Raw genomic sequence first — 23,656 nt, forward strand, 5'->3', positions numbered from 1 at the left:
AGTGTTTTTTTCATATTAAATCCATAGTTATTTTCGAATCCTTTAAAATATAGCTTTCGGCTTGTGTTCCGGAACATTCTGGGCTAAACCGGTAAGAATTCGTTCCAGAAGGTTCTCCAACCGTCCATGGTATATCGCCAATTTTATCGCCCAACATCGCCAAATGAGAGATTTCTCGCCAAATGTGGCAACCGTGCCTTCCTTTGCCATTAATGGCAACCCTAAACGTGCTTTGCGGAGAAGCCATCCCACAGCGCCTGTACATTTTGTAATAATATTTATATTGCTTTCTTCTTGATATCAACAGCGACAGTGGTCTTATTACCAACCAATGCTTTGTTTCTCAAATGCTTCTAAGTATCTTGAACTTCAAACAAGTTGCATACTCATTCTCTTTATATGCGACAGTTGCTTTTACATCTTTTTGTGAAAATACATAAATACTTTTTGTGTCTACAGTTTGAAGCCTAATAAAAAAAAAACGACATTATCAATATATCAATGTCGCCAAATAACAGTAGTTATCAATTAAGTAATAATTTGAAGTATTTTCAATTAAGTAGTACTTATCAATTAAGTAATAATTTGAAGTATTAAATTTCAAATCTATGTTCCCTTTATCGATATCTGCACTAAATTTAATTTATGTTATCAGGAAAGAAATATAAAGAAGGCATATAAATATCTTTAAAATTCAACTGTTAGTAAAAATGCAGACATTTCTGAGAAAATGTTCTGGATGAGGGAAGGTAAAATTCATGAAAGTGAAGAGCTTATTAATATTGATGCAAAAGGGGATGCTAGCAAAAGTGTTTTAAGGAAAAGCAGAAAAGCACTTGAAAGACGACACAGCGAACATCAAACTTAGGCTGGACAAGAATTTGGTATCGAATCTTTCACTTCCACATTACATGGACAAGCTTGAGCAGCTTCGCCAGTGGAAGTATAAAAAAACAAGATACCATTAATATAATAGATCTATGGACAGAATAAAATAAAACAGACTCTTCTGCAAGTAATCAAATCCCTCCAATGGATGGAAACGAATATTTTGAATCAGGTGTAGTAACAATAATTAAAAAATACATCAGACATGAAATTCCAATAGAGTTCCGGATTCTGACAACATCGACTCTACAACAAGTAGAGTCGGTGTTGATTCTGACCAAGGTGTTAGCAATAGTAAAGAATTCTAAAATAATTCAACTCCTAGAACTGAATCACACCATAATATGAAGGATTCAGAAGAAGAATCACTTTTAAATACCTACAAAGAAAAGGGATTAGGCAAAAAGGAAGACAATGACATCATTCGTACAGAAAAGAATTTGAAAAAAAATCAAAAGAAACTCAAAGCACTAATTTTAGACCCGTAAAACCGTCCACTTGATATTTGGTGCGTGTTAGTGGATGGATATACTGTAAAACATTTAAAAAAGAATGAAAAACGAAATAAAACCTATCTTTCTGACGACAAACAGTGCAACAAGCTGAAATTGAAATAACAAATCAAATAAGACAAATCTTTCAAATTATTATTATACTTATGATCTTAATTCTCTTTTTAAGAAAAATGGTGTCATTTGTAAAGACATAGATGAGTATATATATCTGTTTCTTTCTCTATGCATCACTAACATGCGCGTTGGAACCTTGTTCTGGAAATGACATGCTGAAGGTTACCTTTTCTGTAAACGAAGGCGGGATTAAAGAAAAAAGCTCTGTAAGTTACATTTATTTGTAACGAAAAAAGGCTTTGTAAGCGGTATTTTTTGGTTTGTTCTGGGCCGATTAGTATTTCTGTTAAATGCCAAATAGATAGATGGTAACAACGAATAAATTTGTTAAAGTTCTAAAGATATATTGCATATATCTTAGTATTTTATTAAAGAATTTTTATATGAATATTTTTTTAGTTGTAAATTCTGCGGTTTTGGTCGATAATTATTGTTTATAAGTACTTTAATTTAGCCTAAATCTGCGCATTGAAAGCAGCAAGAGATTTACGCAACTCCTTTAGTGTTATAAACTTTCCTCAAATTGTGTTGTCATTATCCGGTAGATTTTGTATTATTTTCGTACATCATGGAAGAAATTGGAATAACAGTTGTTGAAAAGGTTTTTGTGTTAATTTATCTATTGCTTTATTTGTTTATGTATTTATTATTGTATTAACTAGCACTGTAAACGATAAGTAAAGGTTTTATATAAGTGGATCGTTTTGGGGTATAACTTTCGTAAACTTAAAATTCAATAATTGTTAAATGTAAATAATCATTTCATTCTGAATATGTTAAGGAGCTTTAAAATCTAAACATTTTACTTTTGCTAGAAGATTATATATCTGTTTCCTCCGTACATGTTGAATATGATGCTTTCCCAAATTAACCCTTAATTATTAAAATATGTAGAATGAAGGCATTTTAAACATTTATGCATTGTTTATAATTGGCTTTTCATATTTTGTAAGTTTTATTTATTTTATACATTAAAAGTTATAGTGCCTTTTAAATTTTAACTCTTTAATATGGGAAGCGATGTAGATTGTCATATCAGTCTGGAAAACTTTTAAAGAACATTTAGCCATTGAAATGCATCTTGTGGCCAATATAGAAGTGAAAAAATAACTACTTAAGGAAAATTTTTAAATATTGCTCTAAAGGTTAGATAAAAAATTTGAAATATGTAAATGGCATGACAGGCTTATAGTTATAAATGACAAATGTTGTTAGCTTTTATGTGTAAGATCTTATTAATTTGATATTTATGAATGAGTATTACTGGATATTTGTAGTATTCAAGCATCTAAGCGGTATGCAAATGACTGGATAGATAATTATCACAACATTTATGATGTGAGTGTCATGGCTTAAATTCAGCTGAAATCCAGTTCTGTTTTTGTATGAAATCGTAATTCTAGTTCGAGTCCAAATTAAAATGAACTGTGGCAAGGAAATTTTGGTACTTTTCCGTTTTGCTGGCGCAAGTGATAAAGTCGCCAATGATGGTACAACCAAAGCCAAACGGAATATCCTCGCTGGTAACCTTTTACGCCTCATTTTCAAAACAAGTCGCAGCTTTTTCTAATCAGATTAATTGTTTCTTTCAATACTGGCATATAATTACATAGAATTTTTTTATCAGATAGTTCAGTTTTATGTCCAAGGCCATTTTTGGTAATTAAGTCAATTAGGATGCAATCACAGCGCTTACCCGAAGCCGAAAATATAGAAAAGGAAAGTCAAGGGTTAAATTCATCAATTCTAATAAGAATGCATTATTGAAGTAAAGCACTGCAGTTTTACACAATTTCTGAGTAAGCTATTCGTACGCATTGAAATATTTCTTGCATTTAAACTTGTGTTCCAAATTAAGATTTAACTTGAAATTAATGTAGATAATTACTGAGAGCATTAGATTTTTGTAGAGTAGTTTACGTGAGAGGAGATCGCTTGGGGTCACGTGATACGAACCGGCGAATTAGGAGTTGAACCATACTTTTTAAAATGTTTATGCCTTCAAAAAAGAATTCTTAGAACTAAAATTTTTTTAATATTTTTTATGTGTATACTGTATGTTGTCGCCAATAAAGTCTGCTTGGCGAGATTTGCGCCACCGAAACGGAAAAGTACCGAAATTTTTTATTTAACTATTAATTTAGCTTACTTTATTACTTTCTTAATTGTTTCTTTAAATTCAACTAATTTTACTTTGAAATTTTGTGCCGAAAACATTAAAAGTCTGAATCACTTTTCAAATATTATTGCCCTGTATTATATTTAAAGAAATTAAATAATGAAGAATCTGCATAAATGTATGTATGTTTCTTGCATCGCTCTAAAGCAATGGTACCTAGAGTCATCAAATTTTGAGTAATGTAAATCTCCACCCGAAAATGGAAATCTGGAAGCCCGAATTTGGAATTTATTATCTATTTCATATTTTGTAAAGCATTTATGAGTTCTTGATTAAGAACTTCAAAGATTTCAAATGAGCAGTGGCAACACTGTAAGGGGGGGGAACATTTTTATCTCCAGCGTGAGAGACTGTATCGGAAATTCTAAAGATATGCTCTTTTTAAAATTAATTTGCAATTTTGGTGTTGAATTAAAGGTAAAAGTATATTTTAGGGTACCCCTTGGCGATTTTTGGCAGTACATGGATACAGAATTTGTGCAAGAATTTTAGCTTGCGTAACGCAGGAAAATCGCCGTTACACAAAGCCAAAATAACAAGACAAAGAATTGCACAAACTCAGTATCCATGTACACATCGACCTATTTTCACTTAAAAACATCCCAGAATTGCACAAAAATGGCATTGTACACTCCCTTGACTTAATCCATGTACACATCGACCAATTTTCACTTAAAAAAAAATCGGAGAATTGCACAAAGTAGGCTTTGCGCACTCCCTTGAGTTTGCCCATGTACACATTGATATATTTTCACTTAAAAAGTTGAAGGAGCACCCAATTCTACAGTAGAGGGAAACAAAAAATACATAATCTCAGTAAACTACATTTTAAACCAAACAATAAAATAACATAAAAAAAGGATTATGCATTAACATTATGCATTTAAGCATTACCCAAAGCAAATCCACTTGCCTCTACAAAATTCCTTAACAGCATCCCCAAACTTCCTAGAATTATCCCAACTAGAATCCGTATATCGTCGTTGCCACATAAATTCACAAAAATAAGAGTAAAAAATATCCTATGTATTCCGGAGTGTCCTGAAAATGGCTACTAAATAAATCTTCATTAACACACCAGTCAATGAATGCACTTTTCCTCTTTCGTTCCAAATTGTACAGAAACTTCAAATTAATCTTACTACATTCAGCTATTCTACTGTCTAAACAATGAAACGAGCAATGTACTTCCTAAGCAACACACACCAAAGTACCATAAATGAAACAACAACTTGACAATAAACGAAACAACAACTTCGAATTACAAAATTCCTTAACTTTGCTGTTAAGGAATTTTGGGTTAATCTTTGAATTATGGTAACTTGGAGATTTTTTGGCGAAAATTTGGCGACCAACCCTGCTACAGCAACCTAATAGTGTTTGTTTGGACGCCATTTTGTTTTCACGAAGTAAAGGCATTTTTTTTTTTTTTACTCAACATTTCCAACATTTTTTTCCAACAATCTGCTAGCTGAATTACGCTTATGCTAGAACTTTTATGGAACAAAAGTGCTTAATCATGACGAAGATTAGGTGCGAAATTGGGACAAAGTGCAGAATCGCCCACTGCTTTTACGAATTGCACATACACGGTATCATCTATGTACATGTCGACCTATTTTCACTTAAAAAAAATCCCAGAATTGCACAAATATGGTATTGCACACACTCTTGACTATATCCATGTACACTGCTAGTAAGCTAGTCCTAGCTAGTAACTTTTATCGCCTTACCAAAATGTCGCCAAAGCACCTGTTACCATATTCCAAAGATTAGCCAAATTTTCTAGAGGGGTACCCTTGTATTATCGCAAAGTCAACTCTAACCGTGTGCGAAGAACATGGTATTTAATAAATAAAGGCAACACACAAAATGTTAAAAAAATGCCCCTTTGTAATATAAAATCTGAAAGCTTTCAGATAGTATATTTTCTTTTTGTTTATTTAGTTTTTACCTTTCCTGATGGCCTTCCATAGGACTTTGGTGTTCCTAATTTTAGAAATTAAGCTACTGCCCTTTTCTTTTCCACTTTTGATTGAGAACACTAGGAAGTAAACGTACTCATTAACTGACAATTTTGGCATCTTTTTGAAAAAGATTGCAAAACTGTGGATATTTATTGTAAATTGGCAAACGTTATCAACATATCAGTATAAAATGCACTTCAGGAGTGTAAAATATAAATTTTAATGTTATTAAGTAAGGTTTAAGATATATATACAAAAGTAAAACATTTATTGTTTTCCAGAAATCTTTCTACTGTAAATTTATAATCCTCCAAGACATCAAATTCAAAATTAATGAAAGCATGCTGGCCTATCATAGCTATGTATTCATCATCATTAAAATCTCAGTTAGGCTTAACTTACTGTCTTCAAACCAGCTATTCTTCCTGACTGATGTTCTGACAAAGTACTCAGTAATTCTGCTCTTATGACATTCCCAAGTAAAAAATTTTTTCTGTTGTTTCTTCTGTAGCACCAAACATTTAATCTTATTTATAGTTAAACCGATTACCATATGCCGCTCTTGCAGTAGAGTTCATCTGTGACTGTAACATACATTTTCCTCTTTCACAGTAAATCATGGGATTTTTTATTGTAATCGATATGTTCAAAATACTGTAAATAAATTAATAAAGGAGTTATTAGCTAATGTAGTGGAACATCATTTGGTAAAAATATATTTCTGAAAATTGATGATTTTTTGTCCCCATTCCTATTTACGTCCAACGCCCACCCTAGTAAAATGGCATCCAAAACATAATACAATAATGCATAATTACAACAAAAAATAATATATAATCTCAATAAACTGCTTTTTAAATCAAACGAGGAAATAACATAAGAATGGAAATACATGTTACGTAATTATGCGATACGAAAAGGAAATATCGACTTCCCTTAATTGAAAAATTTCTGTTTCTTTGGTATGCGAGACACAGAATTCCTTAACAGCATCCAAAAACTATTTAAAATTATATAAACTAGAATCTGTATACTGCCGTCACCACATAAATTCGCAAAAGTAAAAAGGAAAAATATTCTCCGCATTGCCGGACTGTTGATGGCATTTCTTTTGAAAATTTCATTTTATTACACCCTACATGCCTTCCATAGTGTTGATATAAGCTATTTTCCATAGTGTTGATATAAGCTCTGGTTTCCAAATCTGTAAATCTCGCTGTATAATTTACCAAGAAGTGAATGAAGCCATTTAAATCTTCATTTACACACCAGCCAGTTAATGTTTTCTTTCCCAATCATTCTAAAGTGTACATAAACTTCAGGTTAATCGTACCATCAGCAAGCATTTTATGGTTTAAAGCGCAAAATAAGCAACGCACTTCCTAACCAACACCCAACACATAAATAAATGATATTTTACGGTTTAAAGCACGAAATAAGCAATGCACTTCCTAACCAACATGCAACACATAAATAAGGCCTTACAAATATTTTCCCATCAGTCAAATTCACTGCAATAGGGTTTCCATAACATTCAGTATTCAGGTTACCATAAGTGAAACAACAACTTGGTGATAATCCATGGAGTGCCCTAAAATATAGATTAACCCATCATTTTTATTTTAGATTAATGTTCATTGATTCACTGATTTTGGCGAAATTTTTGGAAAATCGCATATAAACATCAAAACTGAACTGAAGATTATAATGTACATAAGTTATGCTATTGATACATAGCTGTTCAGTTAATTTTGGAAAGTATTTTTAAAAAGTTTACACCTAGAAGTTTAAGTGTTAAAATATCAGATTAATCTAATTATACGTAGAATTTTTTACTTGGGGCAGATATATGACTAGGCCTTATTGCAGTGAAGAATTTCAAAATAATTTTACCATGTATTTATATAGCATGCTAGTGTATTTTTGAATAGGTGAATTTAATCTATACTTAATTTGATATTGTTAGTGTGGTTTCAGTGTTTTTATAACAACTTTCAAGTATTTGGCCAGAATTTTATTTTATAATATCCAGCATTATTTTAAAATATTGTATCAATTTATTATTTTACACTTTAAAATATGCTATTGTAAAATACTAACTATACTTTGTGTAATTTATTACTTTGTATTGCTAAGTTTTAAAAAGTATACTGCTTGGAAAACAAAGCCCAGTTTTTTTTTTTAAAAGATTAGATCATTGTTTTTAATATATTTTGTGATTAATAAAACTCTATCAGTGTTGTAAAGTACAATTATTATCTAGTTCTGTGTTTAAAATAATGAATTTTTTATATTATCTTTAAATAATTGAATATTGTAAAAAGTAAAATTTATAATTATCAGGAAGATGTTGTTGGAGACCAGCGTCCAACAGGTCATATTACAGCTCCATCTCCTGATGACTTTGATATTGATGATCTATATACAAAATATAAGGTATGCTTATATCTAAATTATTCTTTTGTTTATAACTTTTTAAATATTATTAAAAAAAGTATATTGATCTAATTATTTTTTTATGTTTTTGATTATAGTAAAACTAAAATAATAATACTAAAGCAGATAACTTAGTATTATTATTTTGTACTCGTTAAGAATTCCGAGTTTTGATTGTTCACAATTGTCAATGTTTCTGTACACTTTCTTCACTTATGTGTTAAAAAAGTAGCTTAAATAATAGCAATGATTGGTACTTGCATATTATCCCCATTGAACATGAAAATGTCACCAAGCAGTGTAATTTAATGTCAAGTATGGATAAATGTGAAATGACAGTAGGCTCATTAACACTTGCACTTTCGTTTGATGTAACCTTATTGATTCTTAATAAGGCATCATTTGTTTTTTTAACAAAGGTATAAAATAAATGTCTTTGCTCTTTTTTTTTTTTTTTTTTTTTTTCATTTAAAAAAAAAAAAAAGTAGGATCAACTTTTTGCAGAACAGTAAAGCAGTCAATTATTTTCAAAATTATGGATCCTACTATAAAAACAAATGTGAGAATGAATGAACATGATATGGTCATCTGAAGGTGGCTGATAAAATAGTAACAGATAAGAATATTGGTTGATCTTTGGATTAAGGTAACTTGGCGATTTTTTGGCGAAAATTTGGTGAGCAACTCTGCTACAGCAACCTTCTACTTTTTTTTTTCGGCGCCATTTTGTCTTCACAAAGTAAAGCCATGTTTCTTTTCTTTTTATTTACTGAACATTTTTTTCCAACAATCTGCTAGCCGAATTACACTTATGGTAGAAATTTTATGGAACAAAACTGCTTAATCATGACAAATATTAACTGCAAATTGGGAAAAAGTGCAGAATCGTAAACTCCTTGCCGCGTTTTTCAGAATCGCACATACACAGTAACCATGTACACGTCGACTTATTTTTACTTAAAAAAACTTCCCAGAATTGCACAAAAATAGCATTGCATACACTCTTGACTTTATCCATATACACTGCTTTTTTCTCACTAGAAAAATTTGCACGAAAATGCAGGAAAATTTTGTGAATCTTTAAACTCGGTAAAAAGCACATATATGAAATTACCTGATCGCGAAAAAGTATATACCCTTTCCAAGGATGAACATTTGCATGTATAAAATAAATAAAATATCCAAAAACTTTTCCCTCTAAATTATCTATTATAAACGTCACCTGCAAATTTATAACGCAAACATTAAAAATGGTTCCAAATACTTAGTGTCAAATATTTAAATTCTTTCCATGCACATTTACTTCTACTCAAACGTATTCCAAAATACTACAAACATATAATTCACAAAATCACGATCAGTAAATTAAAATATAATTAAATTAAAAAACACTACTTAAAATATAAATAAACACATACATTAAATTAATAAAAATTAGCTTACAATCCTAATTACTTTAAACTAATTCATTGCTAATAACAATTTACCAATAATACCATATTAATTTATATATTCCTTACATTTATTCCTTACATGCATAAAAATAATATCCTGAAATGATTAATAATATTAACTTACCTAATCTTCTTCACAATCTTGATTGCATGGCGGATAAACTTTTCTTACAGATTCAATAATCCAGTAGTCAACTGGCAGTCTATTCACCCACTAATAAGAAATTAATAAAATTTCACCCATACTCAAACAACTTTCAGCAAACCATGTACCCTTCCTTACACTCCGTTTCACTAAATGTCCATTTTCACCAGATTTCTTGCACCGCCATTCAAACTTATCTGTAATATCCTTCCTTTCACACAATCTTATTTCATTCCCACATGTTGGACATTCATACTTATCCGCTATTAATCAATGTACTTATGGTACATTTTTTACCAGGTGCTGTTAAATATCTGAATATATTAAATCTGCATATTTACCTATGAATAATAATGTTATTGTCTTTATTTTTATCTTTTGCCCATGTATTATCAAACATATAACTGTCTGTATTCCCTCATAATGCACTATGATAATATCTACATTGAACGTATTTTGCGTTTTTCACTGTATAATAGTATATAATATCTTGGCATATCTAGTTGGGCGTATTAATGGTACATTGTTTGCCAGTTGCTGTTAAACATCGGTATACCATATACTTGCATATTTGGCTATACATTATACTGTTACTGTCTTCTTTTCATCAATTGCCCATGTAATATCATACATTTAATTCTCTGTGTAATAATAACACTGAATGTATTGGGGTCGCTAGAGATTTTCATTGTATAATATATCCAACCATTATCCATTGTTTTAAATATATCCATTGTATTTATACCAACATTGAATGTATTTTGTGTTTTTCACGGTATAATATATGTTCATAATTTGTGGCATACTTAAGTCTATATTTCATCCTTTGCAAATGTATAGTAACACATTTAACTGTCTGCATCAATTTATTTGCTGCATAAGGATCACAAGTGTCATGACAATTTTAAATGTATATTTGTGTTACCAACACTGAATGTATTTTATATTTCTATTGTATAGTATTGTATAGTATCTACTGTATCGTATCGTATTATGGTATTGTTTTGTATTGTATAGTATCTTATATCAGTTGGTTTTATACAGGTTAAATATGTTAATTTTTATTCATTATAATCGTTTAATTAGCTTTTGTATTGTATTGTAGTATTGTATAGTATTGTATGGTATCTTATATAAGTTATCTTTTATGCAGGTAACTGCATCAATTTATTTGCTGCATTAGGATCACTGGTATCATGACAATTTTAAATGTATTTTTGTGTCACCAACACTGAATGTATTTTGTATTTTCATCACTAGTGTCATGACAATTTTAAATGTATTTTTGTGTCACCAACACTGAATGTATTTTGTATTTTCATTGTATAGTATTGTATAGCATCTACTGTATCGTATTATATTGTGGTATTGTATCTACTGTATCGTATTGTATTGTGGTATTGTATAGTATTGTATAGTATCTTATATCAGTTGGCTTTTAGTACAGGTTAAATATGTTAATTTTTTTTTTGTATTGTATTGTATTGTAATATTGTATAGTATCTTATATTCGTTAACTTTTATGCAGGCTAAATATGTTATTTTTATTCCTCATAATCGTATAATTAGCCTTATTGCATGTTTCTCCCACAATACCACGTGATCAAGTGTATTGTACCGCTATTGCATTCTGTTACATTGTATTCTTTTATTTTTTATTTCTTTTGGTATATCCTCTGTGTATTGCTGTAATCATTTACATTCATTATTTTATGTTATATTGTCATTAAGTCTAATTCTACTGTCTATATTTTATTCATTGTATATCATTGGGCTGCCCAACATCAGACTGTACTTTAGCTTATGTATATTCTATATTTGTGTGTATTACACCTTTGTAAAATTTTTGCTTATTGTCCAAACTCGCCCTTTTTGGCCCTGCATGCTTTTGTTATTTTATTTAATAAATGTGGGGCCTGGGTGGTTGTTGAGACTGTCTTTCGTGGGCATTTGGTCTGTTGGACTGCCCCCGGGTTGAATTTGGCTCTGGGTTTGGGCGCCCGGCGCGTGGCGTCTTGTGATTCCTCTTTAGGCTCTAGATATAGGTGGACGTGGTGCTATACCGATTAACCTTTTGGTAAAGGGACAGTGCCCACGTCCTCCGTTGCTTATCACTTATCCTACACTCATACACCATTCAAGCAATTCTTTTGGATTACACATAAACGCAATAAAAATTTCGGATTTACTTTACATAGGGCCATGGGATCCAAGTATTAAGCAACACTGTTTCACAGAACATAGAATGAAGCTAATGCTATAAAGTACGGCAGATATTTTTACAAATTTACCCCCCTTTTTCGATTAAAAAACTGTGATTCGTCCATAAATGTCACATGACATATCTCATGATCTCTCATTTCCCTCACACAAAATAATGAGTAATTGGAACTGAGTACTTCTCACATAATTCCCAAAGTCCTAGGAAAGTCCCAAAGTCCTTTATCGCCTACCAAAATGTCGCCAAACTACCTGTTACCATATTCCAAAGATTAGCCAGAATATTTTATTACGGGAAGTTTGTAATCATAGCATTTTAAACACACTTTCCTGTAAAATCGGAGAGCCTAGCAAAGTAGTAGAAATCAACAAAAACCTTTCCATGAGACTCATAATTGAAAGTGGTTAAATGCTGATTGTTTATTAAATAAAGAGGCCATAAGTTCCCATGGGAATGATTGTTGCAGCTTTGGCAGGTTTTCCTCCAGATTTTATAGTTGTATGGTAGCTAATTTTCATAATGGACAAAATTATACATAAGGGCTGAATAATTGTATTACATGCAATAAAACGACAATAAAATCAGTTAACAATATTTTTATTGCCTACTTATAATTTAATTCTACTTATATTTTGTATTTAGATATGTAGAGGTTGTCACTTAACACTAACAAGAAGCTACCAACCACAAAATGTTGTCATCAAGTAAAGCATTTTTTAATCTCTTTTTAAGAGAGAGAAAGAGATAGAGGGGAAAAAAGTGCACATAAAATTTTCATGTGGAAAATTAAAAATATTTTCAAAAGTCTAATTATTAATGTAATGCAGATTGATGCTTATAATATCTTTTAAATTTGACTTTATATGTGTATGAAAAGTATACTCTTTGATGTGATTGCTTATTTATTCAGAATTAATGTAGGATTCCACCTGTGTAATTTTTCTTTTGATATCCTGAAGTTTCTTTCATTCATATGTTTTTTTTTTTTATTTAAAAAACATGAAGTTTATATGAAATTATTATTTCTTTTAGTTTTATAGTTTTCTTATGTATGTTAATTTTTTTTTTTTTTTTTAAATCTCACTAAAGGCTTTTCTTCTCACTGGTATTACAAAACAAGTTTTATTTATTCTTTTTGAGTTTTGCAGTTCAAAAAATATTTGTTAGTTGAATTTAAAGGCACATGTGATTAAAATGAAATTAAAACAAAATGTTCTAGGTTGGTACACTAAAGCCGTTTGCTTTCACAACTGGATTTGGAATCAATATCTTCATCAAGTTCCCTTTCTTTTATTGTTTCCTGTAGGAGTACTTCATATAAGGTTACCATATTTCCCATGATTGACATTGAGATGTATGGTAAATACATGATCAACATGATCTAGTGGCAGTTTCTAGCACTTCTCTGATTTTAAGGTTGTACCAAATGATTTTCTTAGATGCTGAACTTATATATTGAGTTTTTTTGTTTATATCTTAAGTCGGTACTATTCGGTTTGAGGGCCATAAATAAACTATTGTCGATGCCAGTGCTGCCAAAAATAATTACGGCAATCCTAACGTAAGAGAGGAAGTATAATAGTAAATAACTATCTAAGATTAATGTTTTGATTTAGATGAAAAGTTAATTTCATATAATACTTTTTTATTATTATAATTTATATAAAAATTGCTAAACATAACTGGCCTGCATCGCTATTTTGCTACCGAATTATCGCTAAAGCAAAATTTCATCTCGTTGGTTGTTCAAACATAATTTTCTATAATGAATGATGTCTTTTCTTTGAAAAAGTTCTCGGTAAAGTGCAGAATCGCCCACTTATTTGTTTGTCGCTTTTTACAAGGGTAAAAACAATTAGATTTTTGTCAATTTTCTTTTACTTTTTTAAGTGAAAATAAGTCGATGTGTACGTAGATAAAGTCAAGGGTGTGTGCAATGGCATTTTGTGCAATTCTGGGATTTTTTTTTAAAGTGAAAATATGTCGATGTGTACATGGATACTGAGTATGTGCAATTCTTAAAAACGCATCAAGTAGTGGGTGATTCTGCACTTTACCCAAAATTCTATTGCAGTCTTTTCGTCATGGGCAATTCCCAAATTGTTAAATCCATAGGATATCAAAAAAGGATTTAAAAATTAAACTAGTATTTCAATGTCGTCTTAAGAACTATAGAACTATATAATCTTATGCAATCGGAAATCGGCGCGCTGTTAAATGGGCACATTTGCTAGATTTGGCACTTTTGCGCATACATTTTCGCTGCAATTTTTTTACGGTCCTCAAAACGGAATAATGAGATGTGTGCTAAGCAGATAGGCAGCAACGGATCCAGTAATTTGGATCCGTTGCTGCCTATCTGCTTAGCACATACATATCTCAAACCGAAACATTCCAAAAAGATACATCGTTGATCTGACGCCAACCTGGCGAATCATTATTTATTGTACTTTCCTTTCATCACTGCATGTTTATCAAAACTTGACAACTTGAGTAATGACTAATGTAGCAATGCCTAAACAATTTTTTTATGTTAGTAATTGAATAATAAAGGATTATGGTAACCTTTTATATTGACATTACTCTTGGTGATGATTACAGATTTAAGTTAAATGCTCTAAAAATTGTTTATGAGGAAACATTTATCAAAAATTTCTTTCCATATGCTAAAAATAGATTTTTTTTATGATGCTCATAGACACAAAAATTACATTTAGGGCTATTTGAATTAAGAATAACTGATTAGTTATTCACATAAACCCAGAACCAGACCAGTGCCAGGACTCGTATGGCCACACCGAGTCGCAGAATTTAGGACCCACAAAGATTGTATCATGGGGTAAGATATCAAGTGCCGGCCCTCAATAAGGCTTAAGTATATGTGGGAATTTATGTATTCAGAACTCGGATAAGCTTTAAACATGTGCTAAAAATAGGCATAAGTATAATAAATAACTAATACAATTCAGGCTTAATTGTCTCAGTGCGCGATAGAAGCAAGATAAAATTTAACGAAACAACTTGTCATTAGTCGCCAAGCTTATTATGCATAGCCAAATATGTGTAGTGAAAAATAGCTAAATTTGATGCTGATAGCCGCTAATTTTAAACGTTTTCTGATATCGTAAAACAAAGGTGAAATTTTCCAATTAACGGATTTTGTAAAGAAATGTGGAGACACGGTAATAAATGAAGATTGATATAAAAGAAATTTTCATAGTGATGACAATGCTTCTCAATCATCAGTCAATTAATGAATGGCGAAATCTGTAGTATGGTTGTAGATAAATACTGCTACCGTAAGTGAAGAAAGCGACAGAAAAGTTACTGAAAACGAAAAAATTTCGATTGACAAGTTAATCGGAATTCTCAAAACAGCAGTTTCAGTACTTCAATGTAACTAAACAAGAGATTATGTCTGTGTACAGAATTAAAGAGAAAGTATTAGCACAAAAAAACGAAGCAACTTAAACAACTTACATTGAAAGAAATGTTTAATAAAGTAAACAAATATACTCATGTCCATAAATTAAGGATAATGCAAAATCAGGCAAAGGAAGCAAAACAAATTTGACTTATTTGTAAAGCTTATTTATTAAACAAAAGGTAAAGAGCCAAAAAAGATGCTATATGTTTGATATTATTAATAAAAATAGCGTTTTTTTCTTCCTGGAGCAAATTACAAAAAAAAAACCTATTTACAAAAAACCAATATTGCATGGTTGGTATGATTGTTAATACATTGTATGTCTCCCAGACGATGCAATACAGTCCGTACAATGCCAACGCAAGCTGAGTATCAAATTATCTATTTGATCTTGGGGGATATTACACCACTGAAAAAGCAATGCTCTCCGAATTTCTAGTAGACATGTAGGAGGAGGTTGACGGGCTGCAACTCGTCGGCCAAACATATCCCACACGTTTTCTACTGGATTCAAGTCCGGTGAGAATGCTGCCCAGTCCATATGGGTGATATCCTCAGATTGAAGGCATTCGCTTACGATGTTTGCACGGTGAGGACGGGTGTTGTCATCCATAAACAGAATTTGTGCGCCCATGGTGCCCCGAAACAAACATACGTGTTGGTCAAGAATGACATTCCGATAGATTTGGCTTGTTGTGGTTCCAGTTTTAACATGCAGGTCAGTTCTGGAACCCAGAATAATTCCACCCCAAACGAGTACTCCTGCACCACCGTAACAGTGTCGTTCAGTGATGTTTTCTTGGTGGTAACGGGTACCTGAAGCTCTCCATATGAAAATCCGGCGAGGATCAGACTGCAAGCTAAACCTAGACTCGTCAGAAAACATCACACAAGCCCACTGTTGCAGTGTCCACAATGCATGCTCTCTACTCCAGACTAACCCCAGGTGACAGTGAGTTGCAATAAGAGGAACGCATCTGACAGGTTTATGAGCATATAGACCAATCTGCCCTAAGCGTCTGTACACGGTCTGCCTTGAAATTGTCGTACTAGTGGCTGAAGAGGGCTGACGAGACACCACTCTGAGGCTGTGCTTCGCCTGTTTCTTTTGGCAGTAACTGCCAAATACCGGTCCTCATTCGACGTTGTAACTCTAGGGCGAACTGTGCTGTAACGTCTACTCACATTACCATCATTTTGGAATCGTTGCCAAAACCTGGAGATGACACTCTGGGCAATTCCAAGTTCGTCTGATACTTCCAGTTGGGTGCGCCCACATTCCAGACGGCTGATAAATTCTATCACGTAAAAAAATCATCCAAATGCGTCTTTTGTGTCATAACTATTCGGTTATTGCACTGAAATGCTTATAAAGTGCCTGCGAACAATTTTGCTTTTTTGCCTGTATTCCTTATATATCACTCTCGTCATTGTGACGTACCATCGGTGTCATCTGGTTACTTCCTGAAATTTGCATATGATTCTTGAAGATGTGTGTAGTGATTTTACGGTGATATATTTATTTTAGAGTTCGATTTCCGCGTGACTCCGAATTATCCTTAATTTATGGACATGTGAGTGTATTAAGCCTTTTTTGCAAATTTTTCATAAATATTTCATTATTTCATAAATCACGATTTCATATTTTTAATTTTATAATTTCTACATGCCATCTTACTAGATTTAAACTGATGATCTAATATCCGGAAAAATCCCAAATCCGGAATCACTGAAGTCCTGACGAGTCCTGATTTCGGACTTTGTACTGCATATTGCATAACCTATCAACCATTGCACATGGTATTGAAATAAGTGACTTAAATTTACTATTTTCAGAATACTTTGATGGAGTTAAGAACTAAAGTTTGTCTGAATGTTGACATGAGATTAACATTTCCATGTGGCATATGATATCTTTCTGATACAATTTCAGTCTAAACAACAGTTAATTGTTTGCCTGTGCATTAATTAATTTCCCATCACAAGTAGGTGTAATAGTTGGTCAATTTGCCTTTAGTTTCTTAGTTTGTATTAAACAATTTAGAAGAAATTTTTGCAATTACAATAGGATTACTGTTCTTATCTGCAGTTTAATAATTACATTTCAAGCCAAGTGGCACCCTGTTAACTAAGAAATACTTGGTTGATATTAAAAAATTGTGATTTAAAGCTATTTTCCTTAATTTGATTCCTGAAAAAACTTATAAGTAATGTATTGAAATTCTAATTTTTTTATATGTATTTTTAGAAGTTGCAAAGGCAGTTAGAATTTCTTGAAGTTCAAGAGGAATATATCAAAGATGAACAGAAAAATCTGAAAAAAGAGTATCTCCATGCTCAGGAAGAGGTGAAGCGTATTCAAAGTGTACCTTTAGTTATTGGGCAGTTTCTTGAAGCTGTTGATCCCAATACTGGTATTGTAGGATCCACAACAGGTTCGTTTAATTTTGCACTCAGCTTATTATATGCATTTAAGAATTTTCGGTACTATTCGGTTTCAAGGGCCGTAAAAAATCGCCAAACTATTGTTGATGCCAATGCTGGCAAAAATAATTGTGGCAAGAAAGAAAGTATAATAGTAAATTACTATCTAAGTTTGATGTTTTAATTTAAATGAAGGGTTAATTTCATATAATACTTTTTTATTATTTTAATTTATATGAAAAAGGCTAAACATGACTGAATGGAAGCATAAGAGTAAATAACTATTTCAGATCATTATTATAATTTATATAAAAATTTCTAAAAATAACTGAATGGATGCCTGCATCGCTATCTCGCTACCGACTTATCACTAAAGCATAATTTCATCTTGTTGGTTGTTCAAATGTAATTTTCTATAATGAATGATGCCTTTTCTTTAAAAATATTCTCGGTAAAGTGCAGAATCGCTCACTCGTTTGCCGCTTTTTACAAGGGTAAAAAACAATTGGATTTTTGTCAATTTTCTTTTACTTTTTAAGTGAAAATAGGTCGATGTGTACATAGATAATGTCAAAGGTGTGCGCATTGCCATTTTTGTGCAATTCTAGGATTTTTTTTTAAAGTGAAAATAGGTAGGTATGCACATGGATACTGAGTATCTGCAGTTCTTAAAAATGCGTCAAGCAGTGGATGATTCTGCACTTTACCCAAAATTCTATTGCAGACTTTTCGTCATGGGCAATTGTTAAATCTATAGGATATCAAATAAGGATTTAGAAATTAAACTAGTAAATGGCGTTTTAAGAAATAAATATAGAACTATATAAACTTACGCAATCTGAAATCAGCGCATACTCTAGATTTGGCGCGCTGTGAAATGGACGCGCTTCCTAGATTTGGCGCTTTTGCACGTATATTTTCGCTGCAATTTTTTTACGGTCCTCGAAACCAAATAGTACCGAATTTTCTTACGTTATATTTTATCAAAATTATAGTATTTTTGAAATTGTGAAACTTCAGAAAATCGTAATTTTGCATTCATTTTAATTGAGTTGATTGACTATTTACTTTAAGTAATTAATATACTTGGTAGCTAATGAGCAGTAATAGCCCCGCCAATGGCGCAGTGGTTAAGACCGCTAAATACCAGGACTTCGGTTAAGTTTGATCCTAGACAAACTGGCTGGCTGCATGTTTTGTTTTCATCATTTTTCCTCATGTGTGATGTGAATCTAAGCCAATTTACAACAGAAAAATCTCCTTAAAGCATGTGTCTTCTAGGCAGATAGCTCTTGCGTGTTTTGCCATATTCCAATAACACCACCCTTCTCTAAGTAGTAACAGAAGAGGGAGACATGAGAAGATATGGAATATAAAGAAGTGATTAACTAGTGTTTAATGAATGTAGATGACTTAAATAAGAAATGCTATGCACTAACCTTTATGAATAATTATTACAGAAAAAATTTGAAGAAATAATAAAATAAATAAATGATAAATAAAATAATTATAATAAAAAGGGAAGTAAAAGTTGAGAAACATACAGGGAAGAGTAAATAATTTTTATTTATCCTTTTTAGGCATGGAATTTCAAAGGTGTTTTAGTTTTGCTGATGTTAACACATAATTTGTTTTTAGCACCAATAGTACATTCAGATCTGCTATTTTTGAAGAATGTGGATAATAAATTTTATTAGTTGAAGATAACTCGGATTTTTTATTGGCTTGCTGAGTAACAGTACTCAGCTTGAAAATTATGTGCTTATATGTGAGGAATGCAATCACAGGAGAGAAAAAAAAAAAAAAAAAAAAAAAAAAAAAAGAAAGAAAACTGTTAAAAGAAAGTGATATATATTTCTTTTACCTTATTTTGTGTGATCAAATATTTAAAATTATGGAATGCATCTGGTTTTAATTCTAGCTGCTAAGCAAGCTGGCTGCATGTTTTTTTTTTTATGTTTTTTCTTTTGTGTGACAGGCTAGCCAGTTTCTCTGAGAAGGTTTAGCACAAAAATAAAGAAATTTAAAGCAATTTTAAAATCTTTTGTACTGTTTTAATTATTGTCAGGTTCTGTTAAATTAGAATTTTAGAAACCATTGCTAACAATACAAATGAATGCGAGTTTTAGGAATTTTTATTATTAGATAACATATTCAGCTAATTATTACTTGGAAGTAAATCTTTGGATTGATTTTGAATAGATAACCTCTAAATGTATAATATGTCATAATGTTCATTAATTAAAAAAATTTCCTGTGCACTCTTTTATACCGGATGTTTTGGAATTAATTCATTAAACACTAGCAGAGTTGCCAACTCTACCGATTTAGGCGGGAGACTCCCGATTTTCCACCGCTCTTCCGCCAACCCGATTTACAATATATTTCTCCCAACTTTTTCTTATTCTTAAAATTTCTTATGATTTTTATGCAACTTGGCTTAATACTTTGTTATACGAATAAAAAAAAAAAAGTGTTTTTGGACATCTGAAAGAATTGAATTTTCTCTACATTATATCTAAAACAAAACCTTGCAAATCAGATAGCTTCTGGTTTGTGAGTGTGAGCATTATACGTATCCAGAAACGTCGTTCTCCAGTTCTCCAATGGGCTTCGAGCTCCACTGCGTGTCTCCACTGCGTGCCTGTCAGCTGGCATATATTAGCCAATGAGGACAAAGCAAGTTGTTATTTGGATGTTCTTTAGTTATTTCGTTCATTTTGTCCTGAGTTGTGTGAGTACACGCGCCTCCGGAAAATAGTTTTAGAAATTATCATCTTTTGTTATGTCTGCGAGAAAGGTGAAATACTCGTGTACGTATCAAAAATCGTACACAGTTGACTTTCCTTCCATTATTTCCTCAAGAAAATGTAATAAATTTGCGATGCCTGTCATTGCGATTTTTCGATTTCGCATGGTGGAAGGACGGATGTTCTCAAACATGTGTGTACACAAAAACACAAGGACAATATGAGTTGTTTTGAAAAAAATGAAAAATTAAATTTTTCTTCGGAAACAAAGGACCAAAATGTTATTAATGCAGAATGTCTGTTCTCTTCCTTTTTACTGGAGCACAACCTGCCACTGAACGCATCGGATCACGCTGCAGCTTTATTTAGAAAAATGTTTCCCGATAGTGAAATCGCTAAGAAATACTCAAGTGCAAGAACCAAAACAGATGCAATTGTTAAAGAAATGGATTTGAAAAATAAATCTTCAGTTATTGATTGCATTAAAACAGCTCCGTTCTGTCTCTCTATGGATGGAAGCAATAATACTGATTCAAAACTGTATCCAATTGTTTCTTTTTTTAATCCAGAGTCTTCAGAAAATGAGTGCAGTTTACTTTCTGTCCCCACTTTAGAAGGACATTTGACAGGCTTTACTATAGCACAGCTAATTATTAAAACTTTAAAAGAAAATGCAGTCCCTCTGGATAATTGCTTAGCACTTGGTGCCGATAATGCACTAGTATTGGTAGGCTTGAAGACTGGTATTGCAGGCATCTTGAAAAAGGAAAATTCAGATTTGCAGATCATGAGGTGCACCTGTCACCTCTTAAATTTAGCAGCTGAGAAAGGGCAGCTTCTTTACCAATAAATGTGGATGAACACATTGTTGATATTTACTATTATCTTGAAAGGAGTTCTAAAAGGAAGGAAAAATTGAAACATTTCCAACAGCTGCATAACAGCAGTTTACAATTAGAAAACTTGGATGAAGTTATAAAATCAGCTGGGATTGACACCCTGTGGAGTTTAATTGGAAAACTGAAAGATGCTGATGGAATTTTAAAATATAGTGAACTGTTTAGAATTATGTTGGCCATCTTGACAGTTTCCCATAGTAATGCAGAGTGTGAGAGGATTTTCAGTGTTGTTGCAAAACCGAGGACTAAATTTAGATCTAAAATTAGGGATGACACATTAGAAAAACTTTTATTAGCGAAAGCAGGCCTATGTGGCAATTGCTATGAACAAAATTATGAAGTTTCCTTCTTAAAGAAAGCAAAATCTGCCACTGTTTATAACATTTGTACGAAAATTGATTAAATTTTTTTTTTCGTTTTCTTAAACGATGCAAGTAATAAAATTGTTTTTTATGTATAAGGTATTTTTGTGTTGCTTGCATTTAAGAATTAGTTACTATTTAAAGTTAATTCTTTATTAAAAACTATATTTTCATCATTTAAAAAGTCTTTAACTTTGTGAAAAATCTCTCGATTTCGTAAAAAAAACTCCTTGTTTTTGAGTTTCATAGGTTGGCAAGTACGTGCTATTTTTTTTTGGACGCCATTTTGTTTTCACAAAGTAAAGGTATTTTTTTTTTTTTTTGCTGAACATTTTTTTCCAACAATCTGCTAGCTGTATTACGCTTATGCTAGAACTTTTATGGAACAAAAGTGCTTAATCATGACGAAGATTAGGTGTGAAATTGGGAGAAAGTGCAGAATTGTCCACTGCTTGCTGCATTTTTAAGAACTGCACATACACGGTATCATCCATGTACATGTCGACCTATTTTCGTTTAAAAAAACATCCCAGAATTGCACAAAAATGGCATTGCGCACACTCTTAACTTTATCCATGTACACTGCTAAAGTCCTAACTAGTAACCTTTATCGCCTTACCAAAATGTTGCCAAGCTACCTGTTACCATATTCCAAAGATTAGCCGAATCAAAACAAGTGCAATTGTTAAAGAAATGGGTTTGAAAAATAAATCTTCAGTTATTGATTGCATTAAAACAGCTCTGTTCTGCCTCTCTATGGATGGAAGCAATAATATCGATTTCTTAAAAAAATCTCCTGATTTTTTAGTGTCATAGGTTGGCAAGCATGCACTAGGAGGGCATTTATCAGACTGAGATAATTCAATGGCAAAGTATCAGATGAACGTATAGTGAATGTGACATATAAGTTACAGGGCACTAAATCTTTGTAAAAGCATGTAAAACTTAGGTGGTTGATCCATATAGAAAAAAGATGAGGGTTGATAGTTGTGTATGCAGCACTTCAGAATTCGAAAGTGATGGCAGTGAAAGTATTTGATTCAGCAAGAAACTACTCTAGATTTACCATTATAAGAGAACATTGTTAGGATGGACTTTTTAAAAAAAATTTGAACCCAAAATACTTGCATATCATGTTTCACTATTCAAATGTATAATACAGGCATGCATTTCATTCACAATAGGTGAATTGTAATTTAGATATGTATGCATTTGTGTTACCACTGAAAGCATATATTTTCCCCATGAGTGAAGTTTCAATATTGCCAGATAATTATTAAATGCTCAAATTATTGTTTTTGTCTTTAAAGTAGTTTTTTTTTTTTTTTTTAACTTTTATTAGCCAGATTGTTGTATTTTAATGCTTAAATCTTATTTTTTTCTCATTTAGGTTCTAATTATTATGTTCGTATCCTCTCCACAATTGACAGGGAGTTATTAAAGCCCAGTTCAAGTGTTGCTCTCCACAAACACAGCAATGCTTTAGTTGATGTCCTCCCTCCAGAAGCAGATAGCAGTATATCGATGTTGCGTGCAGGTATAATAATTCATTTTGTAATGTCATGTATACTATTAAACTTAATTTGCCATATTCTTTCTGTGTGTGTGTTTTATATTATTATTTAATTCTATGTGATCCATAGTTGCCAGCCAGATTCAGCCCCAGACTTAGTTGAAGGAATTTTTCAAAAATAATGTAATATCTGTTTTGGAAAAAGTGCATTTATATAAAATTACTGGGAACAGTGTTTTTAGCGATTTTCTTCAATAAATAACAAGTTTTTATTTGCTTATACTAGGCTTTAGTTATGTGTTTATTTATTTTTTGTTTTTTAGAAACATTTGGTAAATGCTATAATTATAAGAAAAAAATTA

At 31.7% G+C, this 23,656-nt stretch overlaps 1 protein-coding gene across 1 annotated transcript in view; it reads left to right on the forward strand.

Annotated features, from left to right (window-relative positions):
* The first annotated feature begins 1,963 nt into the window (after positions 1-1,963).
* Positions 1,964-23,656, forward strand: part of LOC118195956 (26S proteasome regulatory subunit 6B) — a 53,547-nt gene continuing 31,854 nt past the window's right edge. The window contains exons 1-4 of the mRNA XM_085813708.1: positions 1,964-2,118; positions 8,007-8,099; positions 17,595-17,781; positions 23,172-23,318. Coding sequence (XP_085669834.1) covers positions 2,086-2,118; positions 8,007-8,099; positions 17,595-17,781; positions 23,172-23,318 — 460 coding nt within the window. The 5' untranslated portion in view covers positions 1,964-2,085. The remainder of the gene's footprint in view (positions 2,119-8,006; positions 8,100-17,594; positions 17,782-23,171; positions 23,319-23,656) is intronic.

The sequence above is a fragment of the Stegodyphus dumicola genome, chromosome 3 (genome assembly GCF_044657685.1).
Source record: "Stegodyphus dumicola isolate Sdum_Otavi_A_Nest chromosome 3, ASM4465768v1".
NCBI classification, from domain to species: Eukaryota; Metazoa; Arthropoda; class Arachnida; order Araneae; family Eresidae; genus Stegodyphus; species Stegodyphus dumicola.